The sequence below is a fragment of the Mustela lutreola genome, chromosome 8 (genome assembly GCF_030435805.1).
Source record: "Mustela lutreola isolate mMusLut2 chromosome 8, mMusLut2.pri, whole genome shotgun sequence".
NCBI classification, from domain to species: Eukaryota; Metazoa; Chordata; class Mammalia; order Carnivora; family Mustelidae; genus Mustela; species Mustela lutreola.
In genome coordinates this window covers 57,526,443-57,549,088 of record NC_081297.1, presented here as the reverse complement: position 1 = coordinate 57,549,088, position 22,646 = coordinate 57,526,443, and the positions used below count along the sequence as shown (strand labels likewise).

Genomic DNA, 22,646 nt, shown 5'->3' with positions numbered 1-22,646 from the left:
TAATTCTCGTATTTTCCAGTTTTTTTTCTAGCTGCTGTCTTTGCACTGCACAAAGTAGAGGACGGGACAAGATAGCCAGGGTCGGTCATCGAACATTTTCATTCCACACAGGGTGTTTTCCTTTTCTTTTTTTTTTTAAGATTTTATTTATTTTATTTGACAGAGAGAGAGATCACAAGTAGGCAGAGAGGCAGGCAGAGACAGAGGGGGAAGCAGGCTCCCTGCTGAGCAGAGGGCCTGATGTGGGGCTCGATCCCAGGACACCGAGATCATGGCCTGAGCCGAAGGCAGCGGCTTAATCCACTGAGCCACCCAGGCGCCCCTTCCTTTTCTTTTTTAAGGACAGCCAGGGAAACACTGAAGGCTAAGTAATGTACTCAAGAGTATAAAGACTAGGGAAAACTGACAAATGAACATGTAGGAATTCCAGACAAATCCTGCCAAACCGTGCGAATGGAGTGAAAGTAAATCTTGATCCTCCACAACCCCATCACTTCGCAACCCCAAGTCCGGGTAAAACAGTCATTGGCGGCGCGGCTCCGCATGACGTCATACCGCAGGCACTCCAATCCACGTGGGGGAGTGCCTGGTCCGCCTCTCCTTAAGCGGTACGTCACGCCTCCTTCTCTTTCTGACCAATCAAATGCCGCCCTTTAGCCTCTTTCCGACCTTTCCCGCCGTCCCAGACCGCCCATCTTGGCCCGCCGGTCTAATCAAGGAGGTCCTGCCTCTCCCGAACCCTACCGGCTCCCGGCGGAAGAGGGGCAGGGTTTCTATCTTTCGACTCCACCTTGGTCTGTGCAGCGAAGGCCAACCCGAGCGGTCAGATGAAGGGGGCGTGGCTTAGGGTCTCCTCCCCCAGCATGGGGTTTACTGTTTGCAGGGGGGAGCTGGGCGCTAGACCTAGCAACCTCTCTGCAGGGTGTGGGTCGGGCGGGTCCTCCCAGCGGTGGCACCATGGAGCGCTCTCCTGCCGACGGCTCCAGTCCCAGCCTCGTGGACCAGCCCTCTACTCCCTCCGACCCTTCTGACCAGCCCCCCGCTGCTCACGCAAAGCCGGACCTGGGTTCTGGGAACCAACCTGCCCGCCCAGGCGCTGCGGGTGAGGCCATGGCGTTGCTGTCTTCGTTCGGGCGGCGGCTGCTGGTGCTGGTGCCGGTGTACCTGGCCGGCGCAGTGGGACTCAGCGTGGGTTTCGTGCTCTTCGGCCTCGCCCTCTACCTGGGCTGGCGCCGGGTCCGCGATGAGAAAGAACGGAGCCTTCGAGCAGCGCGGCAGCTGCTGGACGATGAGGAGCAGCTCACGGCGAAAACACTTTATATGAGCCATCGAGAACTACCTGCCTGGGTGAGCGAGCACCCTCAGTGCTACATAGCCGCCCTACTAGTCCCCCGTTTCTAGGGATCTTCTTCCTGTCCCTAAAGGCAGCTCCCCACCCTGGGACCGTGGGAGGGAGACTCCCCTCTCGCTCCGCTAGCCACCTCCCTGCTGGGACGCGCCACTCTTGGGACCGAGTAGCCACTCTTCCCCCTCCCTCCTTTCCCCGCGTCCAGATCCCGATCCTTCTACAGAATCAGAACTTCTTCCTCTGCTCCTAGGCAAGCAGTAAGAACATCTGGGGAATCGGCCTCAGCCGTGGCTCTCCCTCCTAGCCATGCTCCTTGAGCGCTCCTCTCTTCTGGTGCCGCTCGCGCCTTCTGTTCCCGGACATCCCTGTTGCGGCTCAGAGGGTTCTCTAGTCTCTCCAGTCTTCCTTGAGACTTTTTCTTTTATTATTTTTTTTTATTTTTTCCTATTTATGGCCATAAGGTTCTCCCTTTTCCCGCTCTTATTCCTGGAGACCCGCAGGCACCCAACCTCAGGAGCACTGCTCAGGAGAGCCACCGCCCCCGACCGACCCCCGGCCCTCGCCTTCCAGCCCCAGGCGGTTGGGCCGCAGCACAGCAGAGGCGGCTGCGGGACGAAGGGCGGGGGTGCGGGGGGGAGGGTAGTGAGACTGCTGCAGTGCCCGCAGCCCACACTCCACCGGCCCTGGTCGGCCCCACCCTTTTCCGGACTGTGCGCTGCGCTTGCTCGGTTGGGACCCGGACCCTAGGTCTGCACCCCCCCACCTCCTTCCTTCTCTCGGCCCTGCGGGGGCAGAGCCCGTTACCCGGCCCCTCCCTGCCTCCGCTTTGCTGCCCTTCCCAACAGAGGTGCCAGTTTAGGGGAAGAATGGCAGAAGAGAAGAATCAAAGTTGACACTTGGCAGATAGGGCCATGGGCGCAGGCCCGCGGCTGGAGAGGGGAAAGGGGGGGGAAGTCCCAGGGGACGTGCAGCCCAGGCAGCAACTGTCTTTGTTCCTCCTACTCTTCGTCATAGAAAGCCATCTTCTTTCTGAAACAACTATCCCTCTTCCTCCCCAATACAAAGCACAGGTGTCCTTCTTTCCCATAAAAGGAGTCATACTGATAAAAAGAAGGAGGAAAAAAACAAAAACAAAAACCAGCTAGGGCCTAAATGACTCTGCTGGCCCCTCCCTAACTCTAGGAGCTGCTTCCCCTCTTCACCTTCTGGGTGTAGAAGCTCTAGTTCGAAGTGAGGTGGGAAGACTGCAAAAAGAAGCCAAGACTTCTCCAAATCCCAGGATTTCCTCCTTAAACTTACTTGTCAGGACCTCCCCCTCCAGAAAGAATGTGCCCTTCTCCTTCCCTCCCCCTCTGCTCCAGCAGCTGTCATCACTTCACATCCCCCAGCTGTCCACAAAGCAACGTTGTGTGGCCCACACCCCGTCAGGGCCCCTCATCAGAACTCCGTGCCCCTAAACCCTGTCTGTGGAGCAGTGAATGTTTTGGACATCCCAGCCTCTTCACACTGAACCCTGGGTGTGGGGAGGTCCTGCCACAGCTTTTGTTTTCTCTGTGGGCATGCGGCCCAGCATCTTGGTAGGAAACCACAGGTGGAAGGTGTGCTCATCTCTTCCTCTCCCTTCCTCACCTCTAGGTCAGCTTTCCGGATGTGGAAAAGGCTGAGTGGCTAAATAAGGTGAGCACTGGCTTTTTCTTGAGTGGGGAATGGGGTTTGTTTCTCTAGGCAGACCCTGTCACACTTCAGGTCTAGCCCCAGTGCTCTCTGTGGGAAGGATTCTGAAGGAACTTGTCTTTAGGGGGGGAAGATTAGGCTCTCCTGTGACAGGTTCCCTCTTCTTCCAGATTGTGGCCCAGGTCTGGCCCTTCCTGGGCCAGTACATGGAGAAGCTTTTGGCTGAAACTGTGGCCCCAGCTGTTCGAGGCTCTAACACCCATTTGCAAACATTTACATTTACACGAGTGGAACTGGGTGAAAAGGTATGTGTGTAGAAAAGAAAGTAATGGGAGGAAGGAGACAGGGCAGGGAAGGTGGGGGGCCCAGAAGAGGCTGAGATACTCCTCCCTTTCCCTCTTTTCTGTTAAGAATTCATCTCTCCTCAGCCATTGCGCATCGTAGGCGTCAAAGTTCACCCTGGTCGGAGCAAAGAACAGATCCTGTTGGATTTGAACATCAGGTAATACCGCTCATTCTTCCAGCCCCCTCTTCAGCAGGATCCTGGTCACTCTGACAGCTTTGTTCCCCCTTCCCCCATTTCAGCCCGGTACCAACCCTCTTTGTTCTCTTCCTTATCAACTGCCAGCTATGTAGGTGATGTGCAGATTGACGTGGAAGTGAAGAAATATTTCTGCAAAGCAGGAGTCAAAGGCATGCAGGTGGGGCAGATGTCAGGGGTCCCCATAATAGGGAGCCTTTGCCCTGAATTTCATCAGATATGGGGAAGTGGGAGGTTTGGAAAAACCAAGGCTGGGAAAGTTTGGGACCAAAAGAAGGCGTTTTGGGGGCGCCTGGGTGGTTCAGTGGGTTAAAGCCTCTGCCTTCGGCTCAGGTCGGATCCCAGGGTCTTGGGATCGAGCCCCGCATTGGGCTCTCTGCTTGGTGGGGAGCCTGCTTCCTCCTCTCTCTCTGCCTGCCTCTCTGCCTACTTGTGATCTCTCTCTGTCAAATAAATAAAGTCTTTAAAAAAAAAAAAAGGCGTTTTTTGGAGAAATGGTCTGTTCTTCTCCTCTTGCCCCAGCTACATGGTGTTTTACGGGTGATTCTTGAGCCTCTCATGGGGGACCTTCCTATCGTGGGAGCTGTGTCGATGTTCTTCATCCGACGCCCGGTAAGGGAAAACATTGAGGGTCATGGGGGAGCAGGGAAACCAGAGAAGATTGGGAGGGAGAAGGTGGCCAGCTCTGGGGCTTGGGGAGGAAAGCCTGAGGGGTCTGGCAACTGTTGGATGGGTGTGACCATGCCACCAGGTGCTCTTTCCTGACCCTGCTGCTCTTTCCTTCCAGACCTTAGATATCAACTGGACGGGGATGACCAATCTGCTGGATATCCCAGGACTCAGGTGTCAAGGATTTATTTTTATTTATTTATTTATTTTTAAGATTTTATTTGACAGAGAGAGATCACAAGTACACAGAGAGACAGGCAGAGAGAGAGAGAGGGAAGGGGGCTCCCTGCTGAACAGAGAACCCGATCCCAGGACCCTGAGATCATGATCTGAGCCGAAGGCAGAGGCTTAACCCACTGAGCCACCCAGGCACCCGGATTTATTGAGCACCTAAATGTTCCAGCCCTGGGCTTCAGGTTTTCGGGATACAAAACAGTAAAAGAGGGGTGCCCGGGTAGCTCAGTCGTTAAGCATCTGCCTTCAGCTCAGGTCATGATCCCAGGGTCCTGGGATCCAGCTCCTCATCGAGTTGCCTGCTCCTCAGGAAGCCTGCTTCTCCCTCTCCCACTCCCCCTGCTTGTGTTCCCTCTCTCGCTGTCTCTCTCTCTCTCTCTGTCAAATAAATAAGTAAAATATTAAAAACAACAAAAAACAGTAAAAGATGCAGCCAGTACCCTCCAGGAGCCTTGATCATCCTAGCTGGAGAGATGACAAATACCCCTGAGAAACTCCATACTGTGATTTTCTCCTGTGGGGGAGCATGCAGGGTAGAGTGAAGAGGGCTGCTGGCTTCTCCGTAGGGGTAAACAGAAAAAGAAGAGCTGAGATGGCAGTGAAGGTTCAGAGCAGTAGGTGAGGAATTGGGATAAAAGAGTAGCAAAAAGCTATTTTTTTTCTTAAGATTTCATTTATTTATTTGACAGAGACACACCAAGAGAGGGAACACAAGCAGGAGAAGTGGGAGAGGGAGAAGCAGGCTTCCCTCTGAGCAGGGAGCCTGATGCGGGGCTCGATCCCAGGACCCTGGGATCATGACCTGAGCCAAAGGCAGAGGCTTAACCACTGAGCCACCCAGACACCCAAAAAACGATTTTCAAGAAAGGATGTCCCTCTAGCTTTAGGCATCTCTTAGTTGTGGGAAACAGCTGGGGCTGGGGTTATATTGGAAGTTGGAGCCACACTCACCTCCTTTTCTGCTCCCTCATCCAGCTCCCTCTCTGACACCATGATCATGGATTCCATCGCTGCCTTCCTTGTGTTGCCCAACCGATTATTGGTGCCCCTTGTGCCTGACCTTCATGATGTGGCCCAGTTGCGTTCCCCTCTGCCCAGGGTATGGCCTCTCCCCCATCTGACAGATCGTCCTCTGAGGAACCTCGTGCTGGGTCCTTGGTTTCTCATGATCTGATTCCTCTGCACAGGGCATTATCCGGATTCACCTGCTGGCTGCCCGAGGTCTGGGCTCCAAGGACAAATATGTGAAGGGCCTGATTGAGGGCAAGTCAGACCCCTATGCATTGGTGCGAGTGGGCACCCAGGCGTTCTGCAGTCAAGTCATTGATGAGGACCTCAACCCCCAGTGGGGAGAAACTTACGAGGTGGGAGAGCTGAGGAGTGGGGCTGTCAGATGGGGGTGGGGGTATCCTGGGGGCCGTGAGAGAAGATGCTCATCAGATGATCCTCACAGTGTAGCTGGTGAGACCTTTCTCCCTGTGTGTGCTTCAGGTGATGGTACACGAGGTTCCAGGGCAGGAGATTGAGGTGGAGGTGTTTGACAAGGATCCAGACAAAGATGACTTTCTGGGCAGGTGAGATTGTGTGTGTTAGGATTCTAAAGCTTCAGTGCTACCAGGGTTGCAGAGGTCATTATAATGCTTTTCCAGGCCCGAGAACTGTGTATCATTTTCCTTCCCAACTTCCCCACCCCTTTGCCTCTACCACACACGCACCTGAACACACACATAAGTATCTATAGATTATAAGAAGGGAGTGTGAGAGTCGCCATTTATTTCTAGGTGGGTGAGTGGAAGGCCAATGACATGCTCCTAATTTCCACTCTCTCCTTTTTCTCTACTCACTGTCACCCCTCCCTGCCCCCTCCAGGATGAAGCTGGACGTGGGGAAGGTGCTGCAGGCTGGAGTACTGGACGATGTAAGTTGAGAGCAGAGGAAGAGGGTGGCCTCACCTACTGGGGTGACAGGAGTTGCTACATTGGTGGGGAAAGGGTTGTGTGAATATCTGATCTGCTAGACCTCACTTTCTTCTGCTTCTCCCTCCAGTGGTTTCCTCTGCAAGGTGGGCAAGGCCAAGTTCACTTAAAGCTAGAATGGCTGTCACTTTTGCCAAATGCAGAAAAACTAGAGCAGGTAACCAACATGGGAAACAGGAAGCTGGAAATACAGGTGACATGAGGGCAAAGGTCTGACTACTCCCACCCCCCCCTTCCCTCCAGGTTCTGCAGTGGAATCGAGGAGTCTCCTCCCGCCCAGAGCCCCCATCGGCTGCCATCTTAGTTGTCTATCTGGATCGGGCCCAGGATCTCCCCGTGAGTGTGGATTCTAAGGGCAACTGAACAGGAAGCTCTGGATGTAGCTTTCCCAGCCCAGCTCTTGCCCCCGCCCCACTCAGCTGCAGAAGCAGCAGCATGTAACACAAGGGTTCCAAGGAGGGGATCACAGCCACCTCGGAAAAGATTGAGAGCCTACCTTCCTTCACTGAGACAAAACCAAAAATACCCAAGATGGTGACTTCTCAATTCTACTCCCACAGCTGAAGAAGGCGAACAAGGAACCCAACCCCATGGTACAACTGTCAATTCAGGATATGACCCAGGAGAGCAAGGTGAGGGCCAGGACGGCATTGTGGGAGATTTTGTGTGCATGTACGCATGCACATCTGGTTGGGAGGGCTGTTCTATTTTAGGAAGGTGTCTCCCCTTTGGGCTGCCTGCAGAGGGTAAGGCTTTCTGGAGAAACAGGACTGGTACTGCGGCACATATCCTTACTCCCATCCTGTGCCCCTCCAGGCTGTCTACTGTACCAATAGCCCGGTGTGGGAGGAGGCTTTCCGGTTTTTCCTACAAGACCCTCGAAGCCAGGAGCTCGATGTACAGGTGAGATAATCACCTACTGAGCCTCTTCTAAATACCCTGTTCTGCCTTCCCAGGTCTGCATCAAGTCTCTCTCTCTCCCCTTTGATTATATTCCAGTCTGTCTACCTAGACTCTCCATCTCCATGCTCCCTGCTCTTCCCCAGTGATCTCCCTAGAATCATTTTTTTTTTAAGGATTTTATTTATTTGATAGAGACACAGCAAGAGAGGGAACATAAGCAGGGGGAGAGGGAGAAGGAGAAGCAGGCTTCTGGCAGAGTAGGGGGCCCGATGTGGGGCTGGATCCCAGGATCCTGTGATCTTGACCTGAGCTGAAGGCAGATGCTTAATGTTTGAGCCACGCAGGCGCCCCAGAATCATTATTTTTTAAGATTTTATTTTGGAGTGTGTGCGTATGCAAATGGGGGGAGAGGCAGAGAGAGAGAGAGAACCTCAATGAAACTCCCCGCTGAGTGCAGAGCCTGGTGCAGGGCTTGATCCCAGGACCCTGAGGTTGTGACCAGAGCCAAAACAAAGAGTAGGTCAACCGACAGCTACTCAGGCACCACTCTACAATCATTTTGTTTTCCTTACGATTTTATGTATTTATTTGACATAGATCACAAGTAGGCAGAGAGGCAGGCAGAGAGAGAGGAGGAAACAGGTTCCCCATCAAGCAGAGAGCCCGATGCAGGGCTTGATCCCAGGACCCTGGGATCATGACCTGAGCCGAAGGCAGAGGCTTAGCCCACTGAGCCACCCAGGCACCCCTAGAATCATTCTTTATAGGAGTGCCTGGCTGGCTCAGTTGAAGAGCGTGCAACTCTTGATCTTGAGGATAGGAGTTCAAGCCCTATGTCAGGTATGGAGATTACTTAATAAGCTTTTTTAAAAAAGATTTTAGGGGGACGCCTGGGTGGCTCAGTTGGTTGGACGACTGCCTTCGGCTCAGGTCATGATCTTGGGAGTCCCGGGATTGAGTCCCACATCGGGCTCTCAGCTCCACGGGGAGCCTTCTTCTCTCTCTGACCTTCTCCTTGCTCATGCTCTGTCTCACTTTCTCTCTCTCAAATAAATAAATATTAAAAAAATAGGGGCGCCTGGGTGGCTCAGTGGGTTAAAGCCTCTGCTTTCAGCTCAGGTCATGATCCCAGGGTCCTGGGATCGAGCCCCACATCGGGCTCTCTGCTCCTCGGAGAGCCTGCTTCCTCCTCTCTCTCTGTCTGCCTCTCTGCCTGCTTGTGATCTCTGTCTGTCAAATAAATAAATAAATCTTTAAATCTTAAAAAAAAAAAAAAAAAAGATATGTCTCCAAAAATAAATAAATAAATATTAAATAAATAAATAAATAAATAAGATTTTAGGGAGCCTGCTCCCCTACCCCCACTTGCCTCTCTGCTTACTTGTGATCTCTGTCAAATAAATAAAATCTCTTAAATAAAATTTTTAAAAAAGATTTTATTTAGAGAGAATAAGAGCAAGAGTGGAGGGGGGAGTGGCAAATAGGGAGAAGCAGACTCTTCACTGAGCAAGGAGCCGCACGTGAGACTTGATCCCAGGACCTGAGCAGAAGGCAGACACTTAACCAACTGAGTCACCCATGTGCCCTAGATTCATTCTTTATAACTGAGAGTTGTATACTTAAAATGAGTGATTTTTATGGCAAATAATGAATGCCTCATTGAAATTATTGAGTATGACCCTGTTTTCCACTTCACTACATCCCCTCTTCCTGTGCCTCTAGGTGAAGGACGACTCCAGGGCTCTGACATTAGGGGCACTGACCCTGCCTCTGGCTCGCTTGCTGACTGCCCCCGAACTCACCTTGGACCAGTGGTTCCAGCTCAGCAGCTCTGGCTCAAACTCCAGGCTCTACATGAAATTGGTTATGAGGGTATGGAGACAGAGAAAATGCTGGAGGTGGTGAGGGGCCTTATAGATTCCTTGGTATGAAGAATAAAGAAGAGGAATCTTCTAAGATCTAATGAGCTAGTGTATGTGGAAGCATCTAGCAGGCACACAAAAACATCTGTTGACCAGACTGGGGAAGAAATGGTGTTTGAGTAGGATGAGTGTGGCAGGAACCCTCTAGAGATGAGCCCAGCCAAGGCATGGACTGGTTTCTCCTGTCCCAGCCTCTGCTCTGCCCCCAACCCCACATCCCTTGCCTGCTGGTGCTAGCTGCACTTCTTTGATTGGACAATACACCACTCTCCCTAGATCTTGTACTTGGATTCATCAGAAGTGCACTTTCCCACTGTGCCTGGAACTCCTGGGGCTTGGGACCTGGATGAGAGCCCCCAGACAGGCAGCAGCGTGGATGTCCCACCTCGACCTTCTCACACCACTCCTGAGAGTCACTTTGGGATGGAGGTGAGTCTAGATCTAGAAAGGACGAAGTAGGATCTGTTGCCTAAGCATGTGCAAAAGCCTGTTTCGGGCTGGTTTTAATAGGTCTCTCTCTACCTACCGTCTGGTGCCTCTGTCTGTCCCTTTTGCAGAATGTGCTTCGGATCCATGTATTAGAGGCCCAGGATCTGATCGCCAAAGACCGTTTCCTGGGGGGACTGGTGAAGGGCAAGTCAGACCCCTATGTCAAACTAAAGCTGGCAGGACGAAGCTTCCGGAGCCGTGTTGTTCGGGAAGATCTCAATCCCCGCTGGAATGAGGTTTTTGAGGTCAGAACTGCACAGCCAGGACTCCTCCAAGTCCCTTCTCCTTCTTCCCTCTAGCTCTGAGAGTGGTCTGAAAGCCCACTGGGGTTCAGGTGGTTGAGGGTGAGGTTCCCAGTCATTTGAAGAAGAAAAAGAATCGACTTCGCACTGTTTTCTCCCTCTAGGTGATTGTTACGTCAATTCCAGGCCAAGAGCTAGACATTGAAGTTTTTGACAAGGACCTGGACAAGGATGACTTTCTGGGCAGGTGAGAGGATAGGAGTCCGGAGGGGAAGACAAAGGTTTTGAGGAGATGGACACTTGGCTGTGGCCACTGGCCTCTTGTTTTAATTTTTCTCTTCTCTAGGTGCAAAGTGAGTCTCACCGCAGTCCTGAACACAGGCTTCCTCGATGAGGTGAGCAAGGAATTACAAGCCATAATCCCTCCTATCTTGACCCATGTCTCAATCTCCTAGTCCCTCTGTCCCCCATCCCCAAGGCTTAAGCCTGCCTATGCCCACAGTGGCTGGCCCTGGAGGACGTGCCCTCTGGCCGCCTGCACTTGCGTCTGGAACGTCTGACACCCCAGCCCACGGCTGCCGAGTTAGAGGAGGTAGGGATGGGACTCCGGGTGGGTCGTGGCGAACGTTCCCATCCGTCTCCCAGGCATGGCCGGGACACAGCGCATCCAAAACGGGTCCCTCAGCCCGCGTGTCCTCCCTCAGGTGCTGCAGGTGAACAGTCTGATCCAGACGCAGAAGAGCGCAGAGCTGGCGGCGGCCCTGCTGTCTGTGTATCTGGAGCGGGCGGACGAGCTGCCGGTGAGAGCCGCTCCCCGCACCCCATAGCTCCCTGGCCCTTCCTCCGCCTCCCTCAGGTTTGGATGCTCCAGGAGATATTTGGAATAATAAATTCCAAATTCCTCTTTCCCAGGGTGGTGCTGGGGTGGGAAGAATGGTCTGTTGAAGGCCAGGAGGGTAGTGGCTGTCAAGTGACCATGGGGATGTGATCTGGGAGGGGAGCAGGAGATCTGCCTCACTAGGTCTCTCAGCTCAAGACCGTATTTAATAGTCAATGCACTGTTCTCTCTCCAGCTCCGGAAAGGGACCAAGCCTCCCAGCGCTTACGCTACTCTCACTGTCGGAGACACTTCTCATAAGACGAAGGTATTAGGAAATGCTGCAGGGCTGTTTGGGAGGGCTGAGAAACGCAGAGGAGAACGTTCCAAGCACTGACCTTAACCCCTCATCTCCACCAGACAATTGCCCAAACCTCAGCCCCTATCTGGGATGAGACTGCCTCCTTTCTCATCAAGAGACCACACACCGAGAGCCTGGAGCTGCAGGTACCATAAATTCATTCTGTGAACATTTTGCTACTGCGGGCAAGTCACTGAACCAGGCATAGGGAGAAAAGATTTAGTTCCTATCTTTACGTAGCTCACACTCCCTTTGGGGAGAGTAACCAAGGAAAACTTCCAGACTGACAAACTGCTGAGGTAGAAGGCACTGTGGGGAAGAGGGCTTCTACCTCAGATGAGAGGAAAAGGTGGAGGTAGTAGTAGCGGTAGCCCTAGATGACCCCTGAGCTTAAGGGGAAACAGGATGTGACCAAGAAGAGAAGGAATAGTCTCAGGCTGAGAAGGGAATGAGGACCAAGAAGGCAAACTGTAGATCACAGAGGCAGACAGGAGCAGGATCAAAAGGGCTCTTGACTCTTATGCTAAGAATGTGGATTTACCCTAAAGGCATAGGGGAATATTTGAAGGAGTGAGGGGTGACATACCCAGATTTGCACTTTACAAAGGTCGTGCTGATGGCAGGGTGAAGGGTGGACTGAAGGAAGACGGTGCTGGAGGCAGGGAGGTCAGCTAACAGGCTATGAAGCAAGACCTGACGAAGGGCAGTGGTATTTAGTGGTGGTTATTTTGACATGGGAGAAGGAACAAAGAACAGCCTAGACACGAACTCCTGGATTTTTAGCCTGGGGCAGCGGGACAGAGAAGGGAGCCATTGTCAACACAGGGAATGGCCAAAGCAGGAGTGCTTGAATCTGAGACCTCTGAGATCATCCAAGGGGAAACAGCTATCCAGAAGGCAGATCTGTGGCCCGCTATGGGGTTCTCACCGCTCCTTCGTTTGAGCACCAAGCACACCTAGCACCTGTAGTCCCGGGTGTGCAGGAGCACCCTGAGGGCCTACGGAGAGTGAGAAGACAAAGGAGGGACATGCTGAGCATGGCAGCAATGACAGAGCAGACAGAGGAAGAGGAGCCCTGCAAAGGGCCTGAGGTGTAACAGGGGCAATGGGGTGTTTGCCAGGAGAGAAGGGGGTATGGAAGCCAAAGAAGAGTGTCTGAAAAGATAGGAAGTGGCCAGATGTTACCGAGAAAATGAAATGAGATGACTGAGAATGACTGACGTTGAGGTAACAGAGTAGAGCAACTTTAGTGGCAAGCACGGAGTAGAAACTAGATTTCAGGGGGTTCAAGGGCGAACAAAGGTAAAGAGGTATGGGAGCAGGGAGAGGGTGGTAGAGGTAATACAGGGGTGCTTTTCCTCTTCTGGAGTGTGAGTCAAAGAGCCTCTAAAGTTGATAAGGTAATAAGTTGAGAATTACATGAACAGAAATCAAGAGACCTTAAAATAGTCTAACTGTTAACAACACTAGCAGAGGTAGAGAAGATAAGTCAATGAGCTCCATTCCTTACCTTGCACCGCAGGGAATCAGGAGATACAAAAGCTGGCAAACAGTGATAAGAGAGATCTAGGCATATTAGCTAGAATTATTCTGGAACTCAGAAGACAGGAAGGGTTTGTGGGTCATTACATCTGGAGTGTGGAAATGGAGGTTAGGTGGGCAGGAACCCTGTAATTCCATTTTTGCTGTTCTTTTTCTCCACGCTGTGCAGCAGCTATGGCCCTGGGGTGTAATTTGTGAAAGTTCAGGAAATAGAGAGGCCACAGTCTAGTCTGGCTAGGAAAGGAAGGGAAGTGGGGCCAGCAACATGGCTGCCATGTGGCCATCACAAAGTGGAATCTCTCTCCAAAACCACCCAAGTGTTTGAACCTAGAACACCAGGGTTAAATCATCTGCCTCTTGATTCCACAGGTCCGGGGTGAAGGGACAGGCACACTGGGCTCGTTCTCCCTGCCCCTCTCGGAGCTACTCGGAGCTGACCAGCTCTGCCTGGACCGTTGGTTTACACTTAACAATGGTCAAGGGCAGGTGCTATTGAGAGCACAGCTGGGGGTGAGTAGCAGGAGGTGACGGGCCAAGGCGGGGACAGAGACCGGGGGCTGTGTTCTCGTAGTCAGGGAGCTGAGCTAGATTCGGCCCAGCTCGCAGCTCTCTTGCCTCCCCAGATCCTGGTGTCCCAGCATTCGGGCGTGGAAGCACACAGCCATAGCCACAGCTCCTCCTCGCTGAGTGAAGAACCGGAGCTCTGGGGGGGACTCCCTCCCAGCACCACCTCTGCCCCGGAGCTGCGGCAGCGCCTGACACATGGGGACAGGTGAGGGGCTAGGCCAGAAAGACCATGTGAGCTCAGGAGTACGAAGGCTCCCGGGGCACTATCTCCGTTTCTCCCCACAGTGCGCTGGAGGCTCCAGCTGGGCCCCTAGGCCAGGTGCGACTGACCGTCTGGTACTACAGCGAAGAGCGAAAGCTGGTCAGCATTGTTCACAGCTGCCGGTGAGACCCTGTCCGCCCTCCCCTCCTGCCCCCCTGGTCCTCCTCCCCTTGGGCTGCCTTCTTACCTTCAGCTTCTTGTGCAGGGCCCTTCGACAGAATGGACGGGAAGCCCCCGACCCCTACGTGTCCCTGTTGCTACTGCCAGACAAGAACCGGGGTACCAAGCGGAAAACCTCGCAGAAGAAGAGGACCCTAAACCCTGAATTCAATGAACGGTCAGTCAGTAGGCATTCAGGTGGAGAGAAGGGCGGCTCAGGAAGGAACCCCTTCCCCTAATGCCCAGTGTTCCCCTCCCCCCAGATTTGAGTGGGAACTGCCCCTAGATGAGGTCCTGAGGCGAAAGCTGGATGTCTCTGTGAAGTCTAATTCCTCCTTCATGTCAAGGGAGCGTGAGCTGCTGGGGAAGGTAAGAGGGTGAGGGTGAGCCAGGCGAAGGTAAGGCTTGGAAGCTGCTGGGAGCAAGGCCATCCTCCCTCAGGGCCCTGGGGAGGAAGCACCGCAGGTGACACTACTATACATGTGACCTGATCCCCACGGCACTGGTTTGGAGCAGGAGTGTGGAACTATGGGACGTGGTCTTTGGAGATCTCAAAGTAACATCCGCACCCCCACACACATCTCCTCCAATGCAGGTGCAGCTGGACCTTGCTGAGATAGACCTTTCCCAGGGAGCGGCCCAGTGGTAAGTACCCAATGGGCTGGGGGTGGGTCTGGCTGTGTAAGCCAGAGAAATCCCAGTCCTGGGCAGGGAGAAGAGCATGCCTTCTGAGGTAAGAACCATTGATTCTCTGCAGTCCAAGAGCCCTTGGCTCATGCTTCATTTCTTGGAGGACACAAGTCCCCTTTCTACCTGAGCCTTCTCTGCTTCTTCCCCAGGTATGACCTCATGGATGACAAGGAAAAGGGCGGCTCCTAAGAGCCAAAGATTCCCAGCCTGACCACAGTTTCCATGCCTTGCCCCTCACTGCATCACCACCTTGATGTGATGAGCCTAAAGCTAGGGCCCGAGGGCAGAGCCTGTGCCCCTCAGCCCTCTCACCTCCCAGGCCCATGCTGGAGCCTTTGCTTGACCAAAGAGGAGGACCATGTCACCCTTTACTGCATGGCCGTGATCCTTCTGGGCTCCTGGGGCAGAGACCTGAGCTGGCTGTTTCCCGCTCTGCCTGCACCTTATCCTCCTTTGTCCCTCTGCCTCAGGGCCTTCTGTACCTGTGCCTGGCCACTAGCAGCACTAGCAGTGGCCTTCGCTTATGCCAAATACAGCTTCTGGAAAGACCTTTTCTCCTCAAGCGGACAGCCACCTTCTTCCCTACCATGAACAGTCAGGGAGGGCAAACATGTGGGTGGGAAGGAAGACGGGCTAACCATTCAAGCCAAGAGCCTCTGGGACTAGTGCATGTCATCAGCATACGGTGACCCAGACCCCCAAGTCCAGTTCTGCCCCCACTTCTCAAGTCTGTCCCGAAAATCACACCTGCTGCGATGACCAGGGCCAGTCTCTTGATGCACTCTGGGAACCAGAACGCTTAGCCACTACTTGGAAGACGTGGAGAGAACCTCTGTCTTAGGGCTTCTGGCTGGCGCCGTGCAGCCTTGGAGGACGGGAGGCAGCAGGGCCAGTATCGGTTCAGGTACCTAGGCTGTTAACTCACCGACTAGAACCAAATCTCTTGGTTTTGCACCAACTCTGCCAACCCACTGTACCTTATATTAAACATTATACTCAAACCAGCTGTGGCTCTTTTCTTTAAGGAAAGGGAATTTAGCCTACCATTATTATTTGCCAATGTCGTGGTACGTAGAGAAAATCCTTAAGACCCCACCAAAAAAACTGAGAACTAAAAGTTAAGTAAAATTGTAGGATACAAAGTCAACATACAAAAATCTGTATGTTGCATTTCTATACACCAATAGCTATTAGATAAAACCCATTTACAGGTGCTTCAAAGAGAATAAAATACCTACAAATAAATTTAACCAAGGAGGTGAAAGATCCATACAGTGAAAACTATATGGTATTTAGGAAAGGAACTGAAGATACAGAAGCCATTCCATGCTTAGGGACTGCAAGTATTGTTAAAATGTCCACACTTCCCAGAACAAACTACAGAGTCAATGCGATCCCTATCAAAAATCCAATGGCATCTTTCACAGAAACAAACAATCCCAAAATCTGTATGGAACCACAAAAGTCCCCGAACAGCCAAAGCAATCTTGAGAAAGAACAAAGCTAGAGGCATCATACTCCTTGACCTCCAACTATATTATAAAGCTATAGTAATCAAAATGGTATGGTGTTGGCATAGAAACACTCAACAACAGAAAGCCCAGAAACAAACCCTTTCAGGCTTCCCCTGCTACCTGAAAGTACAGTGTTCCTATGAAACCTTTGATAGATTGAATATAAAGCAAAAAAATCAATTACTGTTAGTTTAGATGGAGAAATTTTCGAGAATTCCGAGACCCTCAAAATAATCTCTTTAGGCGTCTCTGACACTTGAGGACACATCTTGCTAAAGGACGCACAAAATAAATTCAAATAAGATGCACACAGTTCAAAGCTATGGCATTCAGATGCTGTGCGTATGCCAAGGGAAGAAGCTTGGGGGGCCACTTTCCCGGCGTGGGGTGCTCACAGCCTCTATGTTGGCTCACTGCAACAAAAGCTGAATGTCCTTTTTGCTTTTCAGTCTCCTCAGTAAAAGCAAAAATCCCCTTTGGATTTCTTTTGGTTAGTGAAAACAGGTCTTGATGTAGCCATTTTTTTTTTTTTTTTTTTTTAAGATTCCCTTTATTTATTTGACAGCGAGAGAGGGAACACAAGCAGGGGCAGGGGCAGAGGAAGAAGCACACTTCCTGTCAAGCAGAGAGCCCGATGGGCTGAGATCACAACCGAGCTGAAGGCAGACACTCAATGACTGAGCCACCCAGGCGCCCCTTAATGTAGGTCTTCTTAAAAGCAAAGTGGCCTTGGGGCGCCTGGGTGGTTCAGTGGGTTAAAGCCTCTGCCTTCGACTCAGGTCATGATCTCAGGGTCGATCCCAGGGTTCTGGGATCAAGACCCATGTCAGGCTCTCCACTCAGTAAGGAGCCTGTTTCCCTTCCTCTCTCTCTGCCTACTTGTGATCTCTGTCAAATAAATAAAATCTTTTTTTAAAAAATAAAGTAAATAATTAAAAGCAAAGTGGCCTAACATGAACTTTCACAAAGCAGGGGCTATCTGCATATGGCTAACTAATTTATGATAAAGAAGCCAAGTATTCTATATAATGGGAAAAGGACGGTCTCTTTAATAAATGGCACTGGGAAAACTAGACAGCCACATGCAAAACAATGAGACTGGAGCATTATCTTATACTCAACAAAAAAATTAGCTAAAAATGGGCTAAACACTTGAATATAAGACCTAGAACATAAAACTAGAAAAAATATGCAATAAGCTCTTTGACACAGGTCTTGGTGATGAGATTTTTTTAATGTGATACCCAAAAGCAAAGGCAACAACAACAACAAAAAAATCTATATCAAACTAAAAAGTTTCCATACTGCATACATAACCAACAAAATGAAAAGCCAAACTACCAAAAGGGAGAAAATATTTGTAAATTATGTATCTTATAGGGAGTTAATATTTGAAATACATAAGGAACTTGCACAACTCAATAGCTTAAAAAAAAATGGTTAAAAAATGGGCAGATCTGAATAGAGATTTTTCCAAAGAAGACATACAGATGGCCAACAAGTACCTGAATAGATATTCACCATCACAAATCATCAGGGAAATGCAAATTTAAAGATTTTATTTATTTATTTGACAGAGATCACAAGTAGACAGAGAGGCAGGGCAGAGAGAGAGCAAGGGAAACAGGCTCCCTGCTGAGCAGAGATTCCTGATTCGGGACTTGATCCCAGGACCCTGGGATCATGACCTGAGCCAAAGGCAGACGCTTAACTGACTGAGCCACCTAGACACCCCAAGGGAAATGCAAATTTAAACCGCAATCAGACATCACCTTACAACTTTCAGAATGGCTCTCATCACAAAGACAAGAAATAACAAGTGTTGATGAAAAAGGGAGCCCTTGTACCCTATGGGATATAAACTGGTGCAAGCACTAGGTAAAACAGCATGGAGGGGCCTCAAAAAACTAAAAATAGAGGGGCACTTGGTGGCTCAGTCGGAGGCCTTCCTTGCTCAGTGGAAGGTCTACTTCTCCCTCTCCCACTCCTCCTGCTTGTATTCCCTCTCTCCCTGTCTCTCCCTCTGTCAAATAAATAAATAAATAAATATTTTTTTAAAAATGGAAAACAGAACTGCTGCATGATCCAATAATTCCACTTCTGGGTATATATCTAAAGGAAATCTCTATCTCAAAGACATCCCTGCACGACCATATTCACCGCACCATTATTTACAATAGCCAAGACAGGGACACAACCTAAGTGACCACTGAAGAATGAATGAAGAAAGAAATGTGGGGTGTGCATGTGTACACACACACACACACACAGAGGAATATTATTCAGTCATAAAAAGAAGGAAATCCTACCATTTGCAACAACATGGACAGGCCTTGAGAGCATTATGCTAAGTGAAACAAGTCAAAGACAAATACTGGGGCGCCTGGGTGGCTCAGTGGGTTGAGCCGCTGCCTTCGGCTCGGGTCGTGATCTCGGGGTCCTGGGATCGGGTCCCGTATCGGGCTCTCTGCTCAGCGGGGAGCCTGCTTCCTCCTCTCTCTGCCTGCCTCTCTGCTTACTTGTAATTTCTCTCTGTCAAATAAATAAATAAAATCTTTAAAAAAAAAAAAAAGACAAATACTGTATGATCTCACTCACATATGGAATCTAATAATACTAAAAAAAAAAAAAGCTCATAGAGGGGCGCCTGGGTAGCTCAGTGGGATAAAGCCTCTGCCTTTGGCTCAGGTCATGATCCCAGGGTCCTAGGAACGAGCCCCACATCAGGCTCTCTGCTCAGCGGGGAGCCTACTTCCCCCTCTCTCTCTGCCTGCCTCTCTGCCTGTGATCTCTTATCTCTGTCAAATAAATAAATAAAATCTTAGAAAAAGAAAAAAGGCTCATAGATACAGAGAACATATTGGTGATTCCAGAGGTGGGGTAGGAGAGTGGGAGAATGGGTAAAGGGGGTCAAAAGATACAAACTTCCAGCTATAAAATAAGACCTGAGACACAATGCACAGCATGGTGACTATAGTTAAAATACCATATTGTATATGTGAAAGCTGCTAAGACAAGAGATCTGAAAAGTCTCATCACAAGGAAAAAAAATTTGTAACAAAGTAAGGTGATGGATGTTAACTATAACTAGACTTACTGTTTTTCATTTTGAAATTGTATAAATATTGAAATGTTATATATCTGAAACTAATTTAATGTTCTATGTCAATGTTAATTTTTTTAATAAAAAAAGGAAAAAATACAAGTTAAAATTTTTAAAAAAGCCTTTCAATTAATGAATCATGTCAGTTTAATTAATGGTCACAACCTACTGTGCATCCAGCCACCAAGAATGCTGGTTCCGTTGAGCATGTTCAAGGCACCTGTGTGAAGCGGCTCCCTTTGAGGTTCTCAGTGAGACTCATTCCCAGTCTTGGTGATGAGTGAAGACAGCTCCCCGTCTACAGTCCACTGCCCATTATGATCCCCTGCGCTCTGCAGTGAAAGGACTCTAAGCCACAAACATGGACGCTCTGCGGCCCAGCACGGGCTCAGTGTCTTAGTGGCAGGTGTCGCCAGACTCACAGAGGCTTCAGGACCACCTGATAGGCAGCAAAATGAGAAATATTTTCTAGCCATTCAGTTATGCTCACTTTGAGCTCTGCTCCTTTGGAGACCCCTCCTTGAACAGCAACTAGAGAGGCTGTACTCCATCAGTCCTAACTACCACATGGAAGGAGAGTGGACCAAGTGATTTCAGAACTGCCTTGGGAGGGAGGGATGCTTTGTCATCTTCTCTGGAAAAATATAAACCTTAGGATGCTACCCACTGGGAGGAGAGAAAAAGGGCTCAGAGAAAAAAACAAAACTCAGTTCCACAAGGCATTGTCAAAATTCACCTTATTAGCAAAAGCTGAATTCAAATTTCATGCCATCCATGAATGCAGCTCCTATTTTTTCAATAACTTTCATACTCTGCTGCCTCTGTTTCCTTCCCACCAACTTATGAGGATTCTCAAGCTGTGGCCATGGGGGCAGAGCTGCCTTCCCCCCAACCCAGAAATTTAAGGAAGGAAAACCCAAGAAACACAGGGCAGAGGAACTTACATTTCTAAGGCCTCTTATTGAGTTATTCGATACTGGGCATGCGGCCCAAAGCCTGCTGCTCTAGCTGGCTTCAGATAATACAAACAGGGATCTTGTAATGTGTGACTTTAAAAAGGACTCTTGACCTAGTTCATCATTTCAAGTAGTTACATTTCCAGAAAACTAGAGGACATGGCACAAATTCTCCCATCCAGGAGGTCCCTAATCTTTCCCAACCGTTGCCAGTTCCGGATATATAAGGGAAGAGGTACTGATCTACATATTAAATGCAAGACAAGACACAATTCAGTACATTGTGGTACTTATATATACAAAGATGGAACAAATTCAGGGTCATTAATCACAAGAATTAAACAAATGTATATCTGTTACTTCTCAAACAGCTGGCCTAGATACTAACACATACAAGATGCCTGCTTCTTTCAGAGAAAGGCAGATACCATTGCATATAGGTAGACTATCACTGATATCTGCAAATACTACCCTTTTTTTTTTTTTTAAGTTTTATTTATTTAGGTAATCTCTATACCCCATGTGGGGCTCGAACTCACAACCTGAGATCAAGAGTCATATGTTCTTCTGACTGAGTTCACCAGGCGCCCCACAAATACTGCTCTCTTGAAATGTGACTTTACTGGCCCAAAGTGCTGTAGTTAACTGGATGTGGCAGTACAGTTGTCTGCCCAACAGCCATTTCCCCCTCTTCCCTACATACAGGATCCTAGAGCATTCCTGACAGTGTCAGCCCCAGGGGATTCATCAAAATCCTCTTTGCTGGATACTCTTTCCCAGCCTGCCCTGTAATGTGGGGTGGCTCTGTGTAGCCCCAGCTCTAGTCAATAAGATGTAAGAGGAAGTCAGCTGGGGACTAGAGTGTCAACAGAAGAAAGCCCTCATTGCCTCCTTCCTTTACCATTGGGTCACTGTTGGAAGGATGTGATGCCTGGAGCTGCAGCTACCTTTTTTTTTTTTTTTTTTTTTTTTTTAAGATTTTATTTATTTATTTGACAGAGAGAGGGAACACAAGTAGGCAGGCAGGTGGGGCGGGGTGGGGGGAGCAGGCTCCCTGCTGAGCAGAGGGCCAGATGCGGCCTCGATCCCAGGACCCTTACATCAGGACCTGAGATCAGGACCTGAGCCAAAGGCAGAGGCTTAACCCACTGAGCCACGCAGGCGCCCCGGCAGCTTCTTCTTTAAAGCCATGAGGTGACTACCATAAGGAGGAAAAGCTAACATGATTAAGGAATACATATTTTATAAATTAGGGTCATGTGGCATACCATACAATAAAATATTATTCAGGGGCACCTGGGTGGCTCAGTGGATTAAGCCGCTGCCTTCAGCTCAGGTCATGATCTCACAGTCCTGGGATTGAGCCCCGCATCGGGCTCTCTGCTCAGCAGGGAGTCTGCTTCTCTCTCTCTCTCTCTCTCCGCCTGCCTCTCTGTCTACTTGTGATCTCTCTCTGTCAAATAAATAAATAAATAAAATCTTTAAAAAAATAAAATAAAATAAAATAAAATATTATTCAGCCATTTAAAAAAAAAAAAAAAGGAAAACTTGCCATTTGCAGCAATATGGACGGGCCTCCAGGGTATTATGTGAAATGAAATAAGTCAGAGAAAGGCAAATACTGTTATGACTTCACTTGAATGCAAAAACAAACAAAACACTGAACTCACAGATTGTATATTTGAAAGTTGCTGAGAGGTAAGTTTTCATCATAAGAAAAAGATTTTGGGGGGCGTGTGGGTGGCTCAGTCATTAAGCGTCTGCCTTCAGCTCAGGTCATGGTCCAAGGGTCCTGGGATTGAGCCCCGAATCACACTCCCTGCTCAGTGGGGAGCCTGCTTCTCCCTCTCCCACTCCCCCTGCTTCTGTTCCCTCTCTCACTGTCAGATAAATAAAATCTTAAAAAAAAAAAAAAAAAAGAAAAAACTTTTTCTAAACTATGTGTGGTGATGGACATTAATTACACTCACTGTGGTGTTTACCTCACAATGTACACAAATATAGAATCATTGTTACACACCTGAAACTAATGTTACATGTCAATTATACCTCAATACAAAAGAAAAAAAAAAGAACTAAAAATCTAAGATTAGGCAAACAGAGTGATTATATACATAAAACCAAACATAAGAAAGGTACAAAGAATAAAAGGGAGCTAAGGGACGCCTCGGTGGCTCAGTTGGTTAAGCGTATGGCTTTGGCTCAGCTTATGATCCCAGGGTCCTGATCTGCCCGGCTGGGGCCTTGCTCAGCTGGGAGCCTGCTACTCTTTCTGCCTGCCACTCTCCCTGCTTGTGTTCTCTCTCTCTGACAAGTAAATGTATAAAATCTTTAAAAAAATTTTTTAAAAGGACAGCTAAGAGAGGAGATGAGGGACCTTGTATCATCTCTGCAAACCTATGTCAACCTAACACCTCCCGTCCACTCTACTCCTTAAAATTATTTTTACACAAAGCTCACTCTGGCCTCCTCTGAAATCTGGCTCACCTCCCAAGAGACCTCATTCACCTGGAGCACCCTCAAGGGGAGACTGCTCCTTTTCTGTGAACCCCATATTCTTATACCGGGAAGTGAGGTCCACATTCTCCTTAGACCCCAATGCTGTTTCCCCACTGTTATTCTCAGAGCAGTAAAAATCTCAGCTCCTCTGGAGTTGATGCCAATCTGATACACTGTC

At 49.6% G+C, this 22,646-nt stretch overlaps 1 protein-coding gene across 1 annotated transcript; it reads left to right on the top strand.

Annotated features, from left to right (window-relative positions):
* Nucleotides 1–511: 511 nt before the first annotated feature.
* ESYT1 (extended synaptotagmin 1) lies at nt 512–15,400 on the top strand. The gene is made up of 31 exons (XM_059185008.1): nt 512–1,347; nt 2,984–3,025; nt 3,193–3,327; nt 3,451–3,524; nt 3,651–3,723; nt 4,086–4,175; nt 4,351–4,406; nt 5,442–5,565; nt 5,654–5,830; nt 5,958–6,040; nt 6,336–6,384; nt 6,513–6,599; nt 6,686–6,778; nt 7,003–7,074; nt 7,259–7,345; nt 9,068–9,217; nt 9,544–9,696; nt 9,825–10,001; nt 10,163–10,245; nt 10,345–10,393; nt 10,501–10,590; nt 10,703–10,798; nt 11,072–11,143; nt 11,236–11,322; nt 13,088–13,228; nt 13,342–13,490; nt 13,571–13,669; nt 13,753–13,884; nt 13,970–14,075; nt 14,302–14,351; nt 14,546–15,400. The coding sequence occupies exons 1-31, from the start codon at nt 958–960 to the stop codon at nt 14,583–14,585; spliced, it is 3,306 nt and encodes a 1,101-aa protein (XP_059040991.1). The 5' UTR covers nt 512–957; the 3' UTR covers nt 14,586–15,400.
* Nucleotides 15,401–22,646: the final 7,246 nt, after the last annotated feature.

Coding starts and splice junctions, on each gene's coding strand:
- ESYT1 (XM_059185008.1), top strand. CDS start 958: ATGGAGCGCTCTCCTGCCGACGGCTCCAGTCCCAGCCTCGTGGACCAG. Junction 1,348..2,983: donor ATCGAGAACTACCTGCCTGG/GTGAGCGAGCAC, acceptor CCTCACCTCTAG/GTCAGCTTTCCGGATGTGGA. Junction 7,075..7,258: donor ATATGACCCAGGAGAGCAAG/GTGAGGGCCAGG, acceptor GTGCCCCTCCAG/GCTGTCTACTGTACCAATAG.